The sequence below is a fragment of the Triticum urartu genome, chromosome 4 (genome assembly GCF_003073215.2).
Source record: "Triticum urartu cultivar G1812 chromosome 4, Tu2.1, whole genome shotgun sequence".
Classification (NCBI taxonomy): Eukaryota; Viridiplantae; Streptophyta; class Magnoliopsida; order Poales; family Poaceae; genus Triticum; species Triticum urartu.
The window spans coordinates 577,555,725-577,572,969 of NC_053025.1; the positions used below are offsets into that span (position 1 = coordinate 577,555,725).

General features: G+C 46.6%; 1 protein-coding gene across 1 annotated transcript; it reads left to right on the forward strand.

The window, feature by feature from the left end:
* The first annotated feature begins 16,036 nt into the window (after positions 1-16,036).
* Positions 16,037-16,743, forward strand: LOC125554216. Its single transcript, XM_048717802.1, has one exon. It carries the CDS (start codon positions 16,083-16,085, stop codon positions 16,440-16,442), a length of 360 nt encoding a protein of 119 aa, XP_048573759.1. The 5' UTR covers positions 16,037-16,082; the 3' UTR covers positions 16,443-16,743.
* Positions 16,744-17,245: the final 502 nt, after the last annotated feature.

The following is a 17,245-nucleotide window of genomic DNA, read 5'->3' on the forward strand; positions in this document are numbered from 1 at the left end:
TCTCAACTGCAGGCTTTCGGGCCTAATCTGTCACTGCAATGCCTATGGGCCTACTAGGCCTGCTGCGGGCCTGATTCCTGGCCCATGTTAGGGTTTCTAGTCGTATTCAGGCCGTGGTGGCCCAGTAGGTGGCATTTTTTGATTTTTTGTTGCTTTATTTCTTTTCTTTTGTTTTTTGCTTTATTTTTAATTCTTTATGCTTTTAGTTTTAGAAAAATTATAAACTTTTTGTTAATGCCATTAGTTTTCAAATTTGAAAACACTTTTTTAGTTTTTTGGTTTTCTTTGTTGCTTTATTTATTTTATTTTCTGATTAACTTTACTATAAAAATAGTTTTTTCCTATTTTTTATTTGTTTTTTGCATTATTTATTTTCTTTGTTTTTTGCTTTAATTTTTAATTCTGTTTGCTTTTAGGTTAGCAAAATTATAAACTTTCTGTTAGTGCCATTAGTTTTAGAAAAATTATAAACTTTCTGTTAGTGCCATTAGTTTTCAAATTTGAAAACACTTTTTTAGTTTTTTTGTTTTCTTTGTTGCTTTATTTATTTAATTTTGTGATTAACTTTACTATAAAAATAGTTTTTTTTCCTATTTTGATTTGTTTTTTCATTATTTATTTTCTTTTGTTTTTTGCTTTAATTTTTAATTCTTTTGCTTTTAGGTTAGCAAAATTATAAACTTTCTGTTAGTGCCATTAGTTTTAGAAAAATTATAAACTTTCTGTTAGTGCCATTAGTTTTCAAATTTGAATAGTTAAAATTTGAATTCTTTGAAAATTGTTTGAATCACAAGTTTGTGATTAACTTACTAAAAAAAAAGAGAATAGATGCTCTTATAGAGAAAATTCAACCTAAATTCCTAGTAAATTTTTATGAATTTCAGAGAAATTCACTATGAATTTAGGTTAAACTTTTCTCTATTAGGGCATCTATTTTCACTTTGAGAGGAGCTGAACAAGGCAGAGAGGGAAGGGCTTATAAACCGGTGTGAGCCCCCTTCGGTTGGCAAGGTGGGAGTAAACTCGGCCCGCAACGAGGACCAACCCTTTAGTCCCGGTTTGAAAGTTGGCATGGGCTAGGGACTAATGGTCATGGTATTACGAGGGCCGAACCATAAGACATGAAAGCATTTCAAATGAACTCTGAAAAAGTTGAAAGTTGGCATGGTATCATAATTTCACCCACATAGCATGTGCATGTACAAAACGGACAATGGTAGCATGTTCGTGTGTTACAAAGTTGGCATGGTATCATCATAATAGTTGCGGGAGAAAGTCTTCACTTTTTCTTCGCTTGTGTCATTTGCTTATTGCGCCGTAACCATGGATAATCTTCATTGTTTATCAGGATGCTTGGGTCAGCCTTGACATTGAAGGGAGGAATTTCATGAAACTTTTCATAATCTTCAGACATGTCTGTCTTGCCGTCCACTCCCAGGATGTCCCTTTTTCCTGAAAGAACTATGTGGCGCTTTGGCTCATCGTATGATGTATTCGCTTCCTTATCTTTTCTTTTTCTCGGTTTGGTAGACATGTCCTTCACATAGATAACCTGTGCCACATCATTGGCTAGGACGAATGGTTCGTCAGTGTACCCAAGATTTTTCAGATCCACTGTTGTCATTCCGTACTGTGGGTCTACCTGTACCCCGCCGCCTAACAGATTGACCCATTTGCACTTAAACAAAGGACCTTAAAAATCAGGTCCGTAGTCAAGTCCCATATGTCCACTATGTAACCATAAATAATGTTTCCTTTCTGCTCTCGTTGCTTGCATCAAAGCGGACACCGCTGTTTTGGTTGGTCTCTTTTGATCTTGGGCGATCGTGTGTAAAATGTATTCCCATTTATCTCGGTATCCTTTGTAAGTCAATACAGTCAAAGATGGTCCCTGGACAACAAGTACAACTCACACAATAGTTGTTGTCACCCTCTGAGACGTGTTTCCAAACCAATTGCTGAAAAGTCCTGATGGTGTTCACATGTAATCCAGTCGTCGCACTGCTCCGGTGGTTTGGAGCGCAGACTGTTCTTGTGTTCCATCGACATACGGGGTCCAAGGTATAGGTTCTGTAGAAACTGGTAGTGTGCTTGAGACCAAGAATATCCGTCCCTGCATATTATTGAGTCTCTTCCAGAGTGCCTTTCCAGAGTCTCCCCTCATACCGCGATTTAGGGAAGACCTATCTTGTTAAGGCCAGGAATGAAGTCAACACAAAACCCGATAACATCCTCTGTTTGATGGCCCATGGAGATGCTTCCTTCTGGCCTAGCGCGATTACGGACATATTTCTTTAGGACTCCCATGAACCTCTCAAAGGGGAACATATTGTGTAGAAATACGGGCCCCAGGATGACAATCTCGTCGACTAGATGAACTAGGACGTGCGTCATGATATTGAAGAAGGATGGTGGGAACACCAGCTCGAAACTGACAAGACATTGCGCCACATCACTCCTTAGCCTTGGTACGATTTCTGGATCGATCACCTTTTGAGAGATTGCATTGAGGAATGCACATAGCTTCACAATGGCTAATCGGACGTTTTCCGGTAGAAGCCCCCTCAATGCAACCAGAAGCAGTTGCGTCATAATCACGTGGCAGTCATGAGACTTTAGGTTCTGAAACTTTTTCTCTGGCATATTTATTATTCCCTTTATATTCGATGAGAAGCCAGTGGTGACCTTCATACTGAGAAGGCATTCAAAGAAGATTTCTTTCTCTTCTTTCGTAAGAGCGTAGCTGGCAGGACCTTTATACTGCTTCGGAGGCATGCCGTCTTTTTCGTGCAAACGTTGCAGGTCCTCCCGTGCCTCAGGTGTATCTTTTGTCTTCCCATACACGCCCAAGAAGCCTAGCAGGTTCACGCAAAGGTTCTTCGTCACGTGCATCACGTCGATTGAGGAGCGGACCTCTAGGTCTTTCCAGTAGGGTAGGTCCCAAAATATAGATTTCTTCTTCCACATGGGTGCGTGTCCCTCAGCGTCATTCGGAACAGCTAGTCCACCGGGACCCTTTCCAAAGATTACGTAGTGTAAATCATTGACCATAGCAAGCACGTGATCACCGGTGCGCATGGCGGGCTTCTTCCGGTGATCTGCCTCGCCTTTGAAATGCTTGCCTTCTTTCGTGTAACATTTTGACATTCCACAGTGTAAATTCTTCAACTAATGTCCTTAGGTACACATCAATTTCGTTGTCGGGTTGCTTAGGGCCTTGGATGAGAACTGGCATCATAATGAACTTCCGCTTCATGCACATCCAAGGAGGAAGGTTATACATACATAGAGTCACGGGCCAGGTGCTGTGATTGCTGCTCTGCTCCCCGAAAGGATTAATGCCATCCGCGCTTAAAGCAAACCATACATTCCTTGGGTCCTTTGCAAACTCATCCCAGTACTTTCTCTCAATTTTTCTCCACTGTGACCCGTCAGCGGGTGCTCTCAACTTCCCATCTTTCTTTCGGTTCTCACTGTGCCATCGCATCAACTTGGCATGCTCTTCGTTTCTGAACAGACGTTTCAACCGTGGTATTATAGGAGCATACCACATCACCTTCGCAGGAACCCTCTTCCTGAGGGGCTCGCCGTCAACATCACCAGGGTCATCTCGTCTGATCTTATACCGCAATGCACCGCATACCGGGCATGCGTTCAGATCCTTGTATGCACCGCGGTAGAGGATGCAGTCATTAGGGCATGCATGTATCTTCTCCACCTCCAATCCTAGAGGGCATACGACCTTCGTTTGCTGCGTATGTCTGTCGGGCATGCTGTGTACCAGACCTGATGTAAACCTTGCCGTAAGTTTGGTAGGAAGGTACCAAAGTAATCCCGGCAAGGAACACTGGACAGCGGTCAAGAATATCCTGAAGTACCTGAAAAGGACTAAGGAAATGTTTCTCGTTTATGGAGGTGACGAAGAGCTCGTCGTAAAGGGTTACGTCAACGCTAGCTTCGACACAGATCTGGATGACTCTAAGTCACAAACCGGATACGTGTATATTTTGAATGGTGGGGCAGTAAGCTGGTGCAGTTGCAAGCAAAGCGTCGTGGCGGGATCTACATGTGAAGCGGAGTACATGGCAGCCTCGGAGGCAGCACATGAAGCAATATGGGTGAAGGAGTTCATCACCGACCTAGGAGTCATACCCAATGCGTCGGGGCCGATCAAGCTCTTCTGTGACAACACTGGAGCTATTGCTCTTGCCAAGGAGCCCAGGTTTCACAAGAAGACAAGGCACATCAAGCGTCGCTTCAACTCCATTCGTGAAAATGTTCAAGATGGAGACATAGAGATTTGTAAAGTACATACGGACCTGAATGTAGCGGATCCGTTGACTAAACCTCTCCCTAGAGCAAAACATGATCAACACCAGAATTCCATGGGTGTTCGATTCATCACAATGTAACTAGATTATTGACTCTAGTGCAAGTGGGAGACTGTTGGAAATATGCCCTAGAGGCAATAATAAAAGCATTATTATTATATTTCCTTGTTCATGATAATTGTCTTTATTCATGCTATAATTGTGTTATCCGGAAATCGTAATACATGTGTGAATAACAGACACCAACATGTCCCTAGTAAGCCTCTAGTTGACTAGCCCGTTGATCAACAGATAGTCATGGTTTCCTGACTATGGACATTGGATGTCATTGATAACGAGATCACATCATTAGGAGAATGATGTGATGGACAAGACCCAATCCTAAACATAGCACAAGATCGTATAGTTCGTTTGCTAGAGTTTTCCAATGTCAAAGTATCTTTTCCTTAGACCATGAGATCGTGTAACTCCCGGATACCGTAGGAGTGCTTTGGGTATACCAAACGTCACAACGTAACTGGGTGACTATAAAGGTAGACTACGGGTATCTCCGAAAGTGTCTGTTGGGTTGACATGGATCAAGACTGGGATTTGTCACTCCGTATGACGGAGAGGTATCACCGAGCCCACTCGGTAATGCATCATCATAATGAGCTCAAAGTGACCAAGTGTCTGGTCACGGGATCATGCATTACGGTACGAGTAAAGTGACTTGCCGGTAACGAGATTGAACGAGGTATTGGGATACCGACAATCGAATCTCGGGCAAGTAACATATCGATTGACAAAGGGAATTGCATACAGGGTTGATTGAATCCTCGACATCGTGGTTCATCCGATGAGATCATCGTGGAGCATGTGGGAGCCAACATGGGTATCCAGATCCCGCTGTTGGTTATTGACCGGAGAGTCGTCTCGGTCATGTCTGCTTGTCTCCCGAACCCGTAGGGTCTACACACTTAAGGTTCGGTGACGCTAGGGTTGTGAAGATATGTATATGCAGTAAACCGAATGTTGTTCGGAGTCCCGGATGAGATCCCGGACGTCACGAGGAGTTCCGGAATGGTCCAGAGGTAAATAATTATATATAGGAAGTGCTGTTTTGTCCATCGGGACAAGTTTCGGGGTTATCGGTATTGTACCGGGACCACCGGAGGGGTCCCGGAGGCCCACCGGGTGTTGAACGCGGAGGTGCCGTCCGTTCGGCGCTTGGTCATCGGTGATTTGTATCACGTCGAGTACGCCTTCCTCATCCCCGTTCTTTGAATGCTTCCGCGTGTGATCTACAAAGGTATGTAGATGCATCCGATGACTCGTTGCTAGATGAACTCCTAGATGGATCTTGGTGAAACGAGTAGGAAAAATTTTTGTTTTCTGCAACGTTCCCCAACAGTGGCATCATGAGCTAGGTCTATGCGTAGTTCTTCTTGCGCGAGTAGAACACAATTTGTTGTGGGCGTAGATTTGTCAACTTTCTTGCCGCTACTAGTCTTTTCTTGCTTCAGCGGTATTGTGGGATGAAGCGGCCCGGACCAACCTTACACGTACGCTTACGTGAGACCGGTTCCACCGACTAACATGCACTAGTTGCATAAGGTGGCTGGCGGGTGTCTGTCTCTCCCACTTTAGTTGGAGCGGATTCGATGAACAGGGTCCTTATGAAGGGTAAATAGAAGTTGACAAATCACGTTGTGGCTTTAACGTAGGTAAGAAGACGTTCTTTCTAGAACCCTAATTCAGCCACGTAAAACTTGCAACAACAATTAGAGGACGTCTAACTTGTTTTTGCAGCAAGTGGTTTGTGATATGATATGGCCAAAGTTGTGATGAATGATGAATGATCTATATGTGTTGTATGAGATGTTCATGCTATTGTAATAGGAATCACGACTTGCATGTCGATGAGTATGACAACCGGCAGGAGCCATAGGAGTTGTCTTTATTCTTTTATATGACCTGCGAGTCATTGAGAAACGCCATGTAAATTACTTTACTTTATTGCTAAACGCGTTAGCCATAGTAGTAGAAGTAATAGTTGGCGAGCAACTTCATGGAGACACGATGATGGAGATCATGATGATGGAGATCATGGTGTCAAGCCGGTGACAAGATGATCATGGAGCCCCAGATGGAGATCAAAGGAGCTATGTGATATTGGCCATATCATGTCACGTTCATTATTTGATTACATGTGATGTTTATCATGTTTTTCATCTTGTTTACTTAGAATGACGGTAGTAAATAAGATGATCCCTCATACTAATTTCAAGAAGTGTTCCCCCTAACTGTGCACCGTTGCGACAGTTCGCTGTTTCAAAACATCATGTGATGATCGGGTGTTTTATTCAGACGTTCACATACAACGGGTGTAAGACAGATTTACACATGCAAACACTTAGGTTGACTTGACGAGCCTAGCATGTACAGACATGGCCTCGGAACACAGAAGACCGAAAGGTCGAGCATGAGTCGTATAGAAGATACGATCAACATGAAGATGTTCACCGATGTTGACTAGTCCGTCTCACGTGATGATCGGACATGGCCTAGTCAACTCGGATCATGTAATACTTAGATGACTAGAGGGATGTCTAATCTAAGTGGGAGTTCATTAATAATTTGATTAGATGAACTTAATTATCATGAACTTAGTCTAAAATCTTTGCAATATGTCTTTTAGATCAAATGGCCAACGTAGTCCTCAACTTCAACGCGTTCCTAGAGAAAACCAAGCTGAAAGACGATGGCAGCAACTATACGGACTGGGTCCGGAACCTGAGGATCATCCTCATAGCTGCCAAGAAAGATTATGTCCTACAAGCACCGCTAGGTGAAGCTCCCGTCCCACAGAACCAAGACGTCATGAACGCTTGACAGACACGTGTTGACGACTACTCCCTTGTTCAGTGCGGCATGCTTTACAGCTTAGAGCCGGGGCTCCAAAAGCGTTTTGAGAGACATGGAGCATATGAGATGTTCGAAGAGCTGAAAATGGTTTTTCAAGCTCATGCCCGGATCAAGAGATATGAAGTCTCCGATAAGTTCTTCAGCTGTAAGATGGAGGAAAATAGTTCTGTCAGTGAGCACATACTCACTATGTCTGGGTTACATAACCGCTTGTCTCAGCTGGGAGTTAATCTCCCGGATGATGCGGTCATTAACAGAATCCTCCAGTCACTTCCACCAAGCTACAAGAGCTTTGTGATGAACTTCAACATGCAGGGGATGCAAAAGACCATTCCTGAGTTGTTCTCAATGCTGAAATCAGCGGAGGTAGAAGTCAAGAAGGAACATCAAGTGTTGATGGTCAATAAAACCACTAAGTTCAAGAAAGGCAAGGGTAAAAAGAACTTCAAGAAGGACGGCAAGGAGGTTGCCGCGCCCGGCAAGCAAGCTGCCGGGAAGAAGCCAAAGAATGGACCCAAGCCCGAGACTGAGTGCTTTTATTGCAAGGGAAGCGGTCACTGGAAGCGGAACTGCCCTAAATACTTAGCAGACAAGAAGGCCGGCAAAACAAAAGGTATATGTGATATACATGTAATTGATGTGTACCTTACTAGTGCCCGTAGTAGCTCCTGGGTATTTGATACCGGTGCAGTTGCTCACAATTGTAACTCAAAGCAGGGGCTGCGGAATAAGCGGAAACTGGCAAAGGACGAGGTGACGATGCGCGTCGGGAATGGTTCCAAGGTCAATGTGATCACCGTCGGCACGCTACCTCTACATCTACCTTCGGGATTAGTTTTAAACCTTAATAATTGTTATTTAGTGCCAGATTTGAGCATGAACATTGTATCGGGATCTCGTTTAATTCGAGATGGCTACTCATTTAAATCCGAGAATAATGGTTGTTCTATTTATATAAGAGATATGTTTTATGGTCATGCTCCTATGGTGAATGGTTTATTCTTTATGAATCTCGAACGTGATGCTACACATGTTCATAATGTGAGTACCAAAAGATGTAAGGTTGATAATGATAGTCCCACATACTTGTGGCACTGCCGCCTTGGTCACATAGGTGTCAAACGCATGAAGAAGCTCCATGCAGATGGACTTTTAGAGTCTCTTGATTATGAATCATCTGACACGTGCGAACCATGCCTCATGGGTAAGATGACCAAGACTCCGTTCTCAGGAACAATGGAGCGAGCGACCAACTTATTGGAAATCATACATACTGATGTGTGCGGTCCAATGAGTGTTGATGCTCGCGGTGGCTATCGTTATGTTCTCACCCTCACTGATGACTTGAGTAGATATGGGTATGTCTACTTAATGAAACACAAGTCTGAAACCTTTGAAAAGTTCAAGGAATTTCAGAGTGAGGTTGAGAATCAACGTGACAGGAAAATCAAGTTTCTACGATCAGATCGTGGAGGAGAATACTTGAGTCACGAGTTTGACACACACTTAAGAAAATGTGGAATAGTTTCACAACTCACGCCGCCTGGAACACCTTAGCGTAACGGTGTGTCCGAACGTCGTAATCGCACTCTATTAGATATGGTGCGGTCTATGATGTCTCTTACCGATTTACCGCTATCTTTTTGGGGCTATGCTTTAGAGACTGCCGCATTCACTTTAAATAGGACTCCGTCGAAATCCGTTGATACGACACTGTATGAATTATGGTTTGGGAAGAAACCTAAGCTGTCGCTTCTAAAAGTTTGGGGATGCGATGCTTATGTCAAGAAACTTCAACCTGAAAAGCTCGAACCCAAGTCAGAAAAATGCGTCTTCATAGGATACCCAAAAGAAACTATTGGGTATACCTTCTACCTCAGATCCGAAGGCAAGATCTTTGTTGCCAAGAATGGGTCCTTTCTAGAGAAGGAGTTTCTCTCGAAAGAAGTAAGTGGGAGGAAAGTAGAGCTTGATGAAGTATTACCTCTTGAACCGGCAAATGGCGCAACTCAAGAAAATGTTCCTGAGGTGCCTGCACCGACTAGAGAGGAAGTTAATGATAATGATCAAGATACTTCTGATCAAGCTCCTACTGAAATTCGAAGGTCCACAAGGACACGTTCCGCACCAGAGTGGTACGGCAACCCTGTCTTGGAAATCATGTTGTTAGACAACGGTGAACCCTCGAACTATGAAGAAGCGATGGCAGGCCCGGATTCCGAAAAATGGCTGGAAGCCATGAAATCCGAGATAGGATCCATGTATGAAAAGGAAGTATGGACTTTGACTGACTTGCCCGTTGAACGGCGAGCCATAGAAAATAAATGGATCTTTAAGAAGAAGACAGACGTGGATGGTAATGTGACCATCTATAAAGCTCGACTTGTCGCTAAGGGTTATCGACAAGTTCAAGGGGTTGACTACGATGAGACTTTCTCACCGGTAGCGAAGCTAAAGTCCGTCCAAATCATGTTAGCAATTGCCGCATTCTACGATTATGAGATATGGCAAATGGACGTCAAAACGACATTCCTTAATGGTTTCCTTAAGGAAGAATTGTACATGATGCAGCCGGAAGGTTTTGTCGATCCTAAGAATGCTGACAAGGTGTGCAAGCTCCAACGCTCGATTTATGGGCTGGTGCAAGCATCTCGGAGTTGGAACATTCGCTTTGATGAGATGATCAAAGCGTTTGGGTTTACGCAGACTTATGGAGAAGCTTGCGTTTACAAGAAAGTGAGTGGGAGCTCTGTAGCATTTCTCATATTATATGTAGATGACATACTGTTGATGGGAAATGATATAGAACTCTTGGACAGCATCAAGGCCTACTTGAATAAAAGTTTTTCAATGAAGGACCTTGGAGAAGCTGCTTATATATTAGGCATCAAGATCTATAGAGATAGATCGAGACGCCTCATAGGTCTTTCACAAAGCACATACCTTGATAAGATATTGAAGAAGTTCAATATGGATCAGTCTAAGAAGGGGTTCTTGCCTGTGTTACAAGGTATGAAATTGAGCTCAGCTCAATGTCCGACCACGGCAGAAGATATAGAAGAGATGAGCGTCATCCCCTATGCATCAGCCATAGGTTCTATTATGTATGCCATGCTGTGTACCAGACCTGATGTAAACCTTGCCGTAAGTTTGGTAGGAAGGTACCAAAGTAATCCCGGCAAGGAACACTGGACAGCGGTCAAGAATATCCTGAAGTACCTGAAAAGGACTAAGGAAATGTTTCTCGTTTATGGAGGTGACGAAGAGCTCGTCGTAAAGGGTTACGTCGACGCTAGCTTCGACACAGATCTGGATGACTCTAAGTCACAAACCGGATACGTGTATATTTTGAATGGTGGGGCAGTAAGCTGGTGCAGTTGCAAGCAAAGCGTCGTGGCGGGATCTACATGTGAAGCGGAGTACATGGCAGCCTCGGAGGCAGCACATGAAGCAATATGGGTGAAGGAGTTCATCACGACCTAGGAGTCATACCCAATGCGTCGGGGCCGATCAAGCTCTTCTGTGACAACACTGGAGCTATTGCTCTTGCCAAGGAGCCCAGGTTTCACAAGAAGACAAGGCACATCAAGCGTCGCTTCAACTCCATTCGTGAAAATGTTCAAGATGGAGACATAGAGATTTGTAAAGTACATACAGACCTGAATGTAGCGGATCCGTTGACTAAACCTCTCCCTAGAGCAAAACATGATCAACACCAGAATTCCATGGGTGTTCGATTCATCACAATGTAACTAGATTATTGACTCTAGTGCAAGTGGGAGACTGTTGGAAATATGCCCTAGAGGCAATAATAAAAGCTTTATTATTATATTTCCTTGTTCATGATAATTGTCTTTATTCATGCTATAATTGTATTATCCGGAAATCGTAATACATGTGTGAATAACAGACACCAACATGTCCCTAGTAAGCCTCTAGTTGACTAGCTCGTTGATCAACAGATAGTCATGGTTTCCTGACTATGGACATTGGATGTCATTGATAACGAGATCACATCATTAGGAGAATGATGTGATGGACGAGACCCAATCCTAAACATAGCACAAGATCGTATAGTTCGTTTGCTAGAGTTTTCCAATGTCAAAGTATCTTTTCCTTAGACCATGAGATCGTGTAACTCCCGGATACCGTAGGAGTGCTTTGGGTATACCAAACGTCACAACGTAACTGGGTGACTATAAAGGTAGACTACGGGTATCTCCGAAAGTGTCTGTTGGGTTGACATGGATCAAGACTGGGATTTGTCACTCCGTATGACGGAGAGGTATCACCGAGCCCACTCGGTAATGCATCATCATAATGAGCTCAAAGTGACCAAGTGTCTGGTCACGGGATCATGCATTACGGTACGAGTAAAGTGACTTGCCGGTAACGAGATTGAACGAGGTATTGGGATACCGACGATCGAATCTCGGGCAAGTAACATATCGATTGACAAAGGGAATTGCATACGGGGTTGATTGAATCCTCGACATCGTGGTTCATCCGATGAGATCATCGTGGAGCATGTGGGAGCCAACATGGGTATCCAGATCCCGCTGTTGGTTATTGACCGGAGAGTCGTCTCGGTCATGTCTGCTTGTCTCCCGAACCCGTAGGGTCTACACACTTAAGGTTCGGTGACGCTAGGGTTGTGAAGATATGTATATGCAGTAACCCGAATGTTGTTCGGAGTCCCGGATGAGATCCCGGACGTCACGAGGAGTTCCGGAATGGTCCAGAGGTAAAGAATTATATATAGGAAGTGCTGTTTTGTCCATCGGGACAAGTTTCGGGGTTATCGGTATTGTACCGGGACCACCGGAGGGGTCCCGGAGGCCCACCGGGTGGGGCCACCTGTCCCGGGGGGCCACATGGGCTGTAGGGGGTGCGCCTTGGCCTAGATGGGCCAAGGGCATCAGCCCCACTAGGCCCATGCGCCTAGGGTTTCCATGGGGGAGGAGTCCCACTAGTGGAAGGCACCCCTAGGTGCCTTGGGGGGGAGGGAAACCTCCCCTTGGCAGCCGCACCTAGGAGATTGGATCTCCTAGGCTGCGCACCACCCCCCTTGGCCCTCCTATATATAGTGGGGGAGAGGAGGGACTTCACACCCCAGCCCCTGGCGCCTCCCTCTCTCCCCGTTACGTCTCTCCTTCGTAGTATAGGCGAAGCCCTGCTACTGTGACGCCCTGCATCCACCACCACGCCGTCGTGCTGCTGGATCTTCATCAACCTCTCCTCCCCCCTTGCTGGATCAAGAAGGAGGAGACGTCTCCCGTCCCGTACGTGTGTTGAACGCGGAGGTGCCGTCCGTTCGGCGCTTGGTCATCGGTGATTTGGATCACGTCGAGTACGCCTTCCTCATCCCCGTTCTTTGAACGCTTCCGCGCGTGATCTACAAAGGTATGTAGATGCATCCGATGACTCGTTGCTAGATGAACTCCTAGATGGATCTTGGTGAAACGAGTAGGAAAATTTTTGTTTTCTGCAACGTTCCCCAACACTCCGTGCCTCGTCCAAACATTATAGTGTGGCATGAAACCCTTGTAAAGGAGGTGGGAGTGAAGGATTTTCCGGTTAGAGTAAGACCTCGTATTCCCACATTGAGTGCATGGACAACACGTAAAACCATTCTGCTTGTTTGCCTCAGCCGCATCGAGAAACTCATGCACGCCCTTAATGTACTCGCGGGTGTGTCTGTCACCGTACATCCATTGCCAGTTCATCTGCGTGCATTATATATAATTAAGTGTCCAAATTAATAGAAGTTTATCATCACATTAAAACCAAAGTGCATACATAGTTCTCATCTAACAACATATAGCTCTCTAGAGCATCTAATTAATTAAACCATACATTAAAACTATGTAAAACATTTCAATGCGAAAACAAATGCGATCATAATCGCAACCAAGGTAACAATTGATCCAACGGCATAATGATACCAAGCCTCAGTATGAATGGCATATTTTCTAATCTTTCTAATCTTCAAGCGCATTGCATCCATCTTGATCTTCTGATCATCGACGACATCCGCAACATGCAACTCCAATATCATCTTCTCCTCCTCAATTTTTTTATTTTTTCCTTCAACAAATTGTTTTCTTCTTCAACTAAATTTAACCTCTCGACAATAGGGTCAGTTGGCATTTCCGATTCACATACATCCTACATAAATAAAATCTATGTCATGTTGGTCGGCATAATTTTCATAAACAATAAATGAACCAATAGTTATAAAGATAATATATATAGCACATCCGAATCATAGACAGGACGAGGGCCGACGGGGGCGGATACCAAAACCATGGCACTATATAAGATGCAATAATAAAAGTAAGAAAATAATACAAGTATCTATGTAAACATACAAGTAAGAATATTTTTCCTTTCAGAAAGAAGATAAGAACAAGAGGCTCACCACGGTGGTGCCGGCGATGAGCTCGGCGCGGGTGATCGACGGCGGTGAAGACGGGGACGGGGCGTGACGGGCCGCTAAACCTAGACAAATATTATGGAAAATGGAGTTTGGAGGTCGAGCTTGGAGAGGAGAAAGCTTAAGTAGTGTGGCTCGGGCATTCCATCGAACACCTTGTGTGCATAGGAGGTGAGTTAGAGCACCACCAAGCCCTCTCCCCCTCGGCCAGAGAAAAACAGAGCACTGGGGTGCTCTGCTCGCGAGCGAGGGGTATATATAGGCACCTCATTGGTCCCGGTTGGTGACATGAGCCGGGACTAAAGGGGAGCCTTTGGTCCCGGTTCAAGCCACCAACCGAGACCAATGGTGGTGGGCCAGGAGCGAGGCCCATTGGTCCCGGTTCATCCCACCAACCGGGACCAAAAGGTCCAGATGAACCGGGACCAATGGCCCACGTGGCCCGGCCGGCCCCCTGGGCTCACGAACCGGGACCAATGCCCACATTGGTCCCGGTTCTGGACTGAACCGGGACTAATGGGCTGACCCGGCCTGGACCAAAGCCCCGTTTTCTACTAGTGTAGCTCGGGCAACACACACACCAAACTCACACTACATAGTAGATAGATAGGGTAGCTAGGGCAACACCGCCATGTCTTCACCGTCGTCTTCACCTTAACCGCCGGCTTCACCGTCTTCTTCGCCGCCGGCTTCAGTACTCCTCCTCAAGGCCGTTGTCACCGAGGTAGTACGGGAGGCTGTGCATGCGGTTGCGAGCGGGGAAGACGCTCTCGAAGTCGCTGAAGATGTTATAGGTCGTGAATGCGATGAACTCGCACCCACACCAATACACCTTGCCGAGCAGGTAGTAGGCATCGAACTTGTTGGTGAAGTGGACGACGAGCCCTACCACTTGAGCGTTGGCGTGGGGACGCTGCTCCACGAGGTTGAACATGGGCGGCAAGCCCGCCGGGAGGTGGTGGAAGCCCGCACGGAGGAACCCCCGTGCAAGCTCAGTGCTTCCCCTCCAGCGGGAGAACGTCGGCCCACACGCGGAGGGATTCCTCGACGACGACGTTGGCGGGGTACCGCCGTTCCGCCATGGTGGGCGGCGCTTGGAACGTCGACCCGTTGTACTGCATCAGTGGAACGACTTTGGCTTTTGGGGGAAGAAGAGAAGTTGGAGGCGCAGATGGATCTGTAGAAGAAGAGGCAATGAAGGGCAGTTTAAATAGCCCGGGGAGACGAGGTGGGTACACGCGCAAACGGCGTAGATCGTGACTCAGTGCGTGCGTGAACCGATGCGATCATCAATGTGTGAACGTGAATCGATGTGAGCGTGCTTTGCGTGCTCTGCGTTGGCGGCTGCCTGCCTCCCCCTTCTGCGTGCTCTGCGTTGGCGGCTGCCTGCCTCCCATTCACGAGCGTGCGTGCAGCCTGCGGCGTGAACCGATGCCTCGACATATGGACGCGACCGTGCGTGCAGCCTGCCCCTTCTGCCACCGACACGGATGCCTGCGACGCGTGAAACGACGCTGCGGAGCGACTGAATCCACCGGCAACCGTGCGGCACGGATCGATGCGTGTGTGTCGGCGTGCATGCATGTTATTAGGTCTAGGTCACTAGATGCGTGCGTGGCGGTGTTCGCATGCATAGCAGGCTACATCGATGCCAAAGCCGAGCATGCATAGCAGGCTGCATCCATCGATAGCAGGCTTTTTTAATTTATTACCAACAAACTAACGGGCCCGTCCTATGAACACAAACACGGCCCAACCAACGAAGCCACAACCACAGTCAACAGAGTCCAACGTGGCCCCACAAGTCAGTTAACGGTCAAGACGGCAAACGTCTGTTATGAACATTTGCGAGAGTTTCAGCTAAGGGAATGGGGAAAAGTGAGCAAAAATTTAAAGCGTGGAAAAGTGAGCACAACTAAGAAATTAGGGGCACAGATGGAATAAGCCCTAGAAGAAATGGGCGGTAGGCTCTTCGCCCTACAGAGCCAAGAAATCGAGCTGAAGATCATGGACGCATGCAGACCTTTCCCTGGAAAAGATGGCGTGCGCGCGTACGTACCTTCGATCGCACTGCATCAATCTCCCAGATACGCCTCCGGGAATTAAGTTCTCGTCATCCCCTGGCCGGCCTCGATTCCAGGGGCGCATGGCATGCATCAAACTGGCCTCGCTGTCGCACGATCCAGAGAAAAGTGGCGACGCATCCATCACCTGTTGACCATGGCACGCACTCTTGCAGCGCTGTCCGGCTGCGTGTCGCTCGCGTCGGCGCTAGCTTCAGACTTGCGCATCGCTCGACGCCTTTGCCCGCGCTATAAAGATCGCCGGCCTCGGGGCATGCAAAGGCACCCACGTACGACAAGAAAACTGCACCAGTGCACACCAGTGCTAGTGTGTGACACGCCACTATGAGGTCTCTGCAGGCTGTGCTCGTGGCGGTCCTCGTCCTGCTTGCCGTCGCCGCGACGACAGACGCCGCGTGGGCGCCGATACCGGATCGCGACCTGAACGGCATGGTGGTGCAGCAGGCGGGCCGGTTCGCCGTGCTCGTGCATGACATCACGCGCCGGACGACCCTGGTGTTCGTCAAGGTGGAGCGCGGCGAGATGGAGCGGCCGGCGGGCGGCGGCCTCGGCACCAACTACAGGCTCGTGGTGACCGCGGCGAGGGCGCCCGGCGGGAGCAGGGGCCAGTACGAGTGCGTCGTGTGGGGCGTGCCCGGCTCGCGCACCAGCACCTGGAAGCTCCTCGGCTTCAAGGCGCTCTAGCTACATGCATGGCCACCGAGCACTCGTACGTGTGGGTGTGACGGTCCGAGGCAAAGCCGCGCGCGTACTCCGCTGAATAATCTACGTTTCCCCGGCATATAGTATGTGCATGGGTTTTTTAAGTACTGGTACACGTCGTTTAATTTGTTACGCGAGTAAGGCACGGCAAATACCTGTCTGCGTGCAGTCCGCACACAGTAGCGCCGGAATAAGCAAGTCCGCACAGTCTTTTTTGTCATCATTGCCCGAATGATATATGTTGGTGATTTTATAAGAGTCTGGATACTGTGATTGTTCTCAAAGGTGTTTTCCCTATACTCCACTATAATTCCAGCGTCAAATTTTTGAAAATGGCAAATCGAATGTTTTTTTATGATAATATGTGTTTGCCGATGATGACAAATTTAGTTGATATGCATGTCAAATCCGTCTCAGTTTTTTTTTTGTCAGGGAATTTTTGTGCTCGTGAACTAAATTTGCCATAAAAAAATTAAATTTTCCATGCTTAAAAAAATTGACGTCAGATTTTTTGCATTACCGTTTTTCTATACCAATTACGAAATAAGAGAGATTATAGTAACAAGTACAATGCATTAGTAGGAGATTGTGCTGTCTACCTTCAATCTCCACATCCTGGAAAGAAGAAAACATAGGTGATTCTCACGCATTAGCAAAGCTCAAAACTTGCTAGTCCTACTTCCCGCGGTTGGCCGATCTTCGGGGGACTGCGTAAACCTAACACATCCGGCTAAAATCGTTCTCGTCCTGAAAAAGCCCGAGGCCACAAAAGTCGAAGACTAACA

Bases quoted from the DNA above. Each gene is read 5' to 3' on its own strand.
- LOC125554216 (XM_048717802.1), top strand. From the start codon at position 16,083: ATGAGGTCTCTGCAGGCTGTGCTCGTGGCGGTCCTCGTCCTGCTTGCC.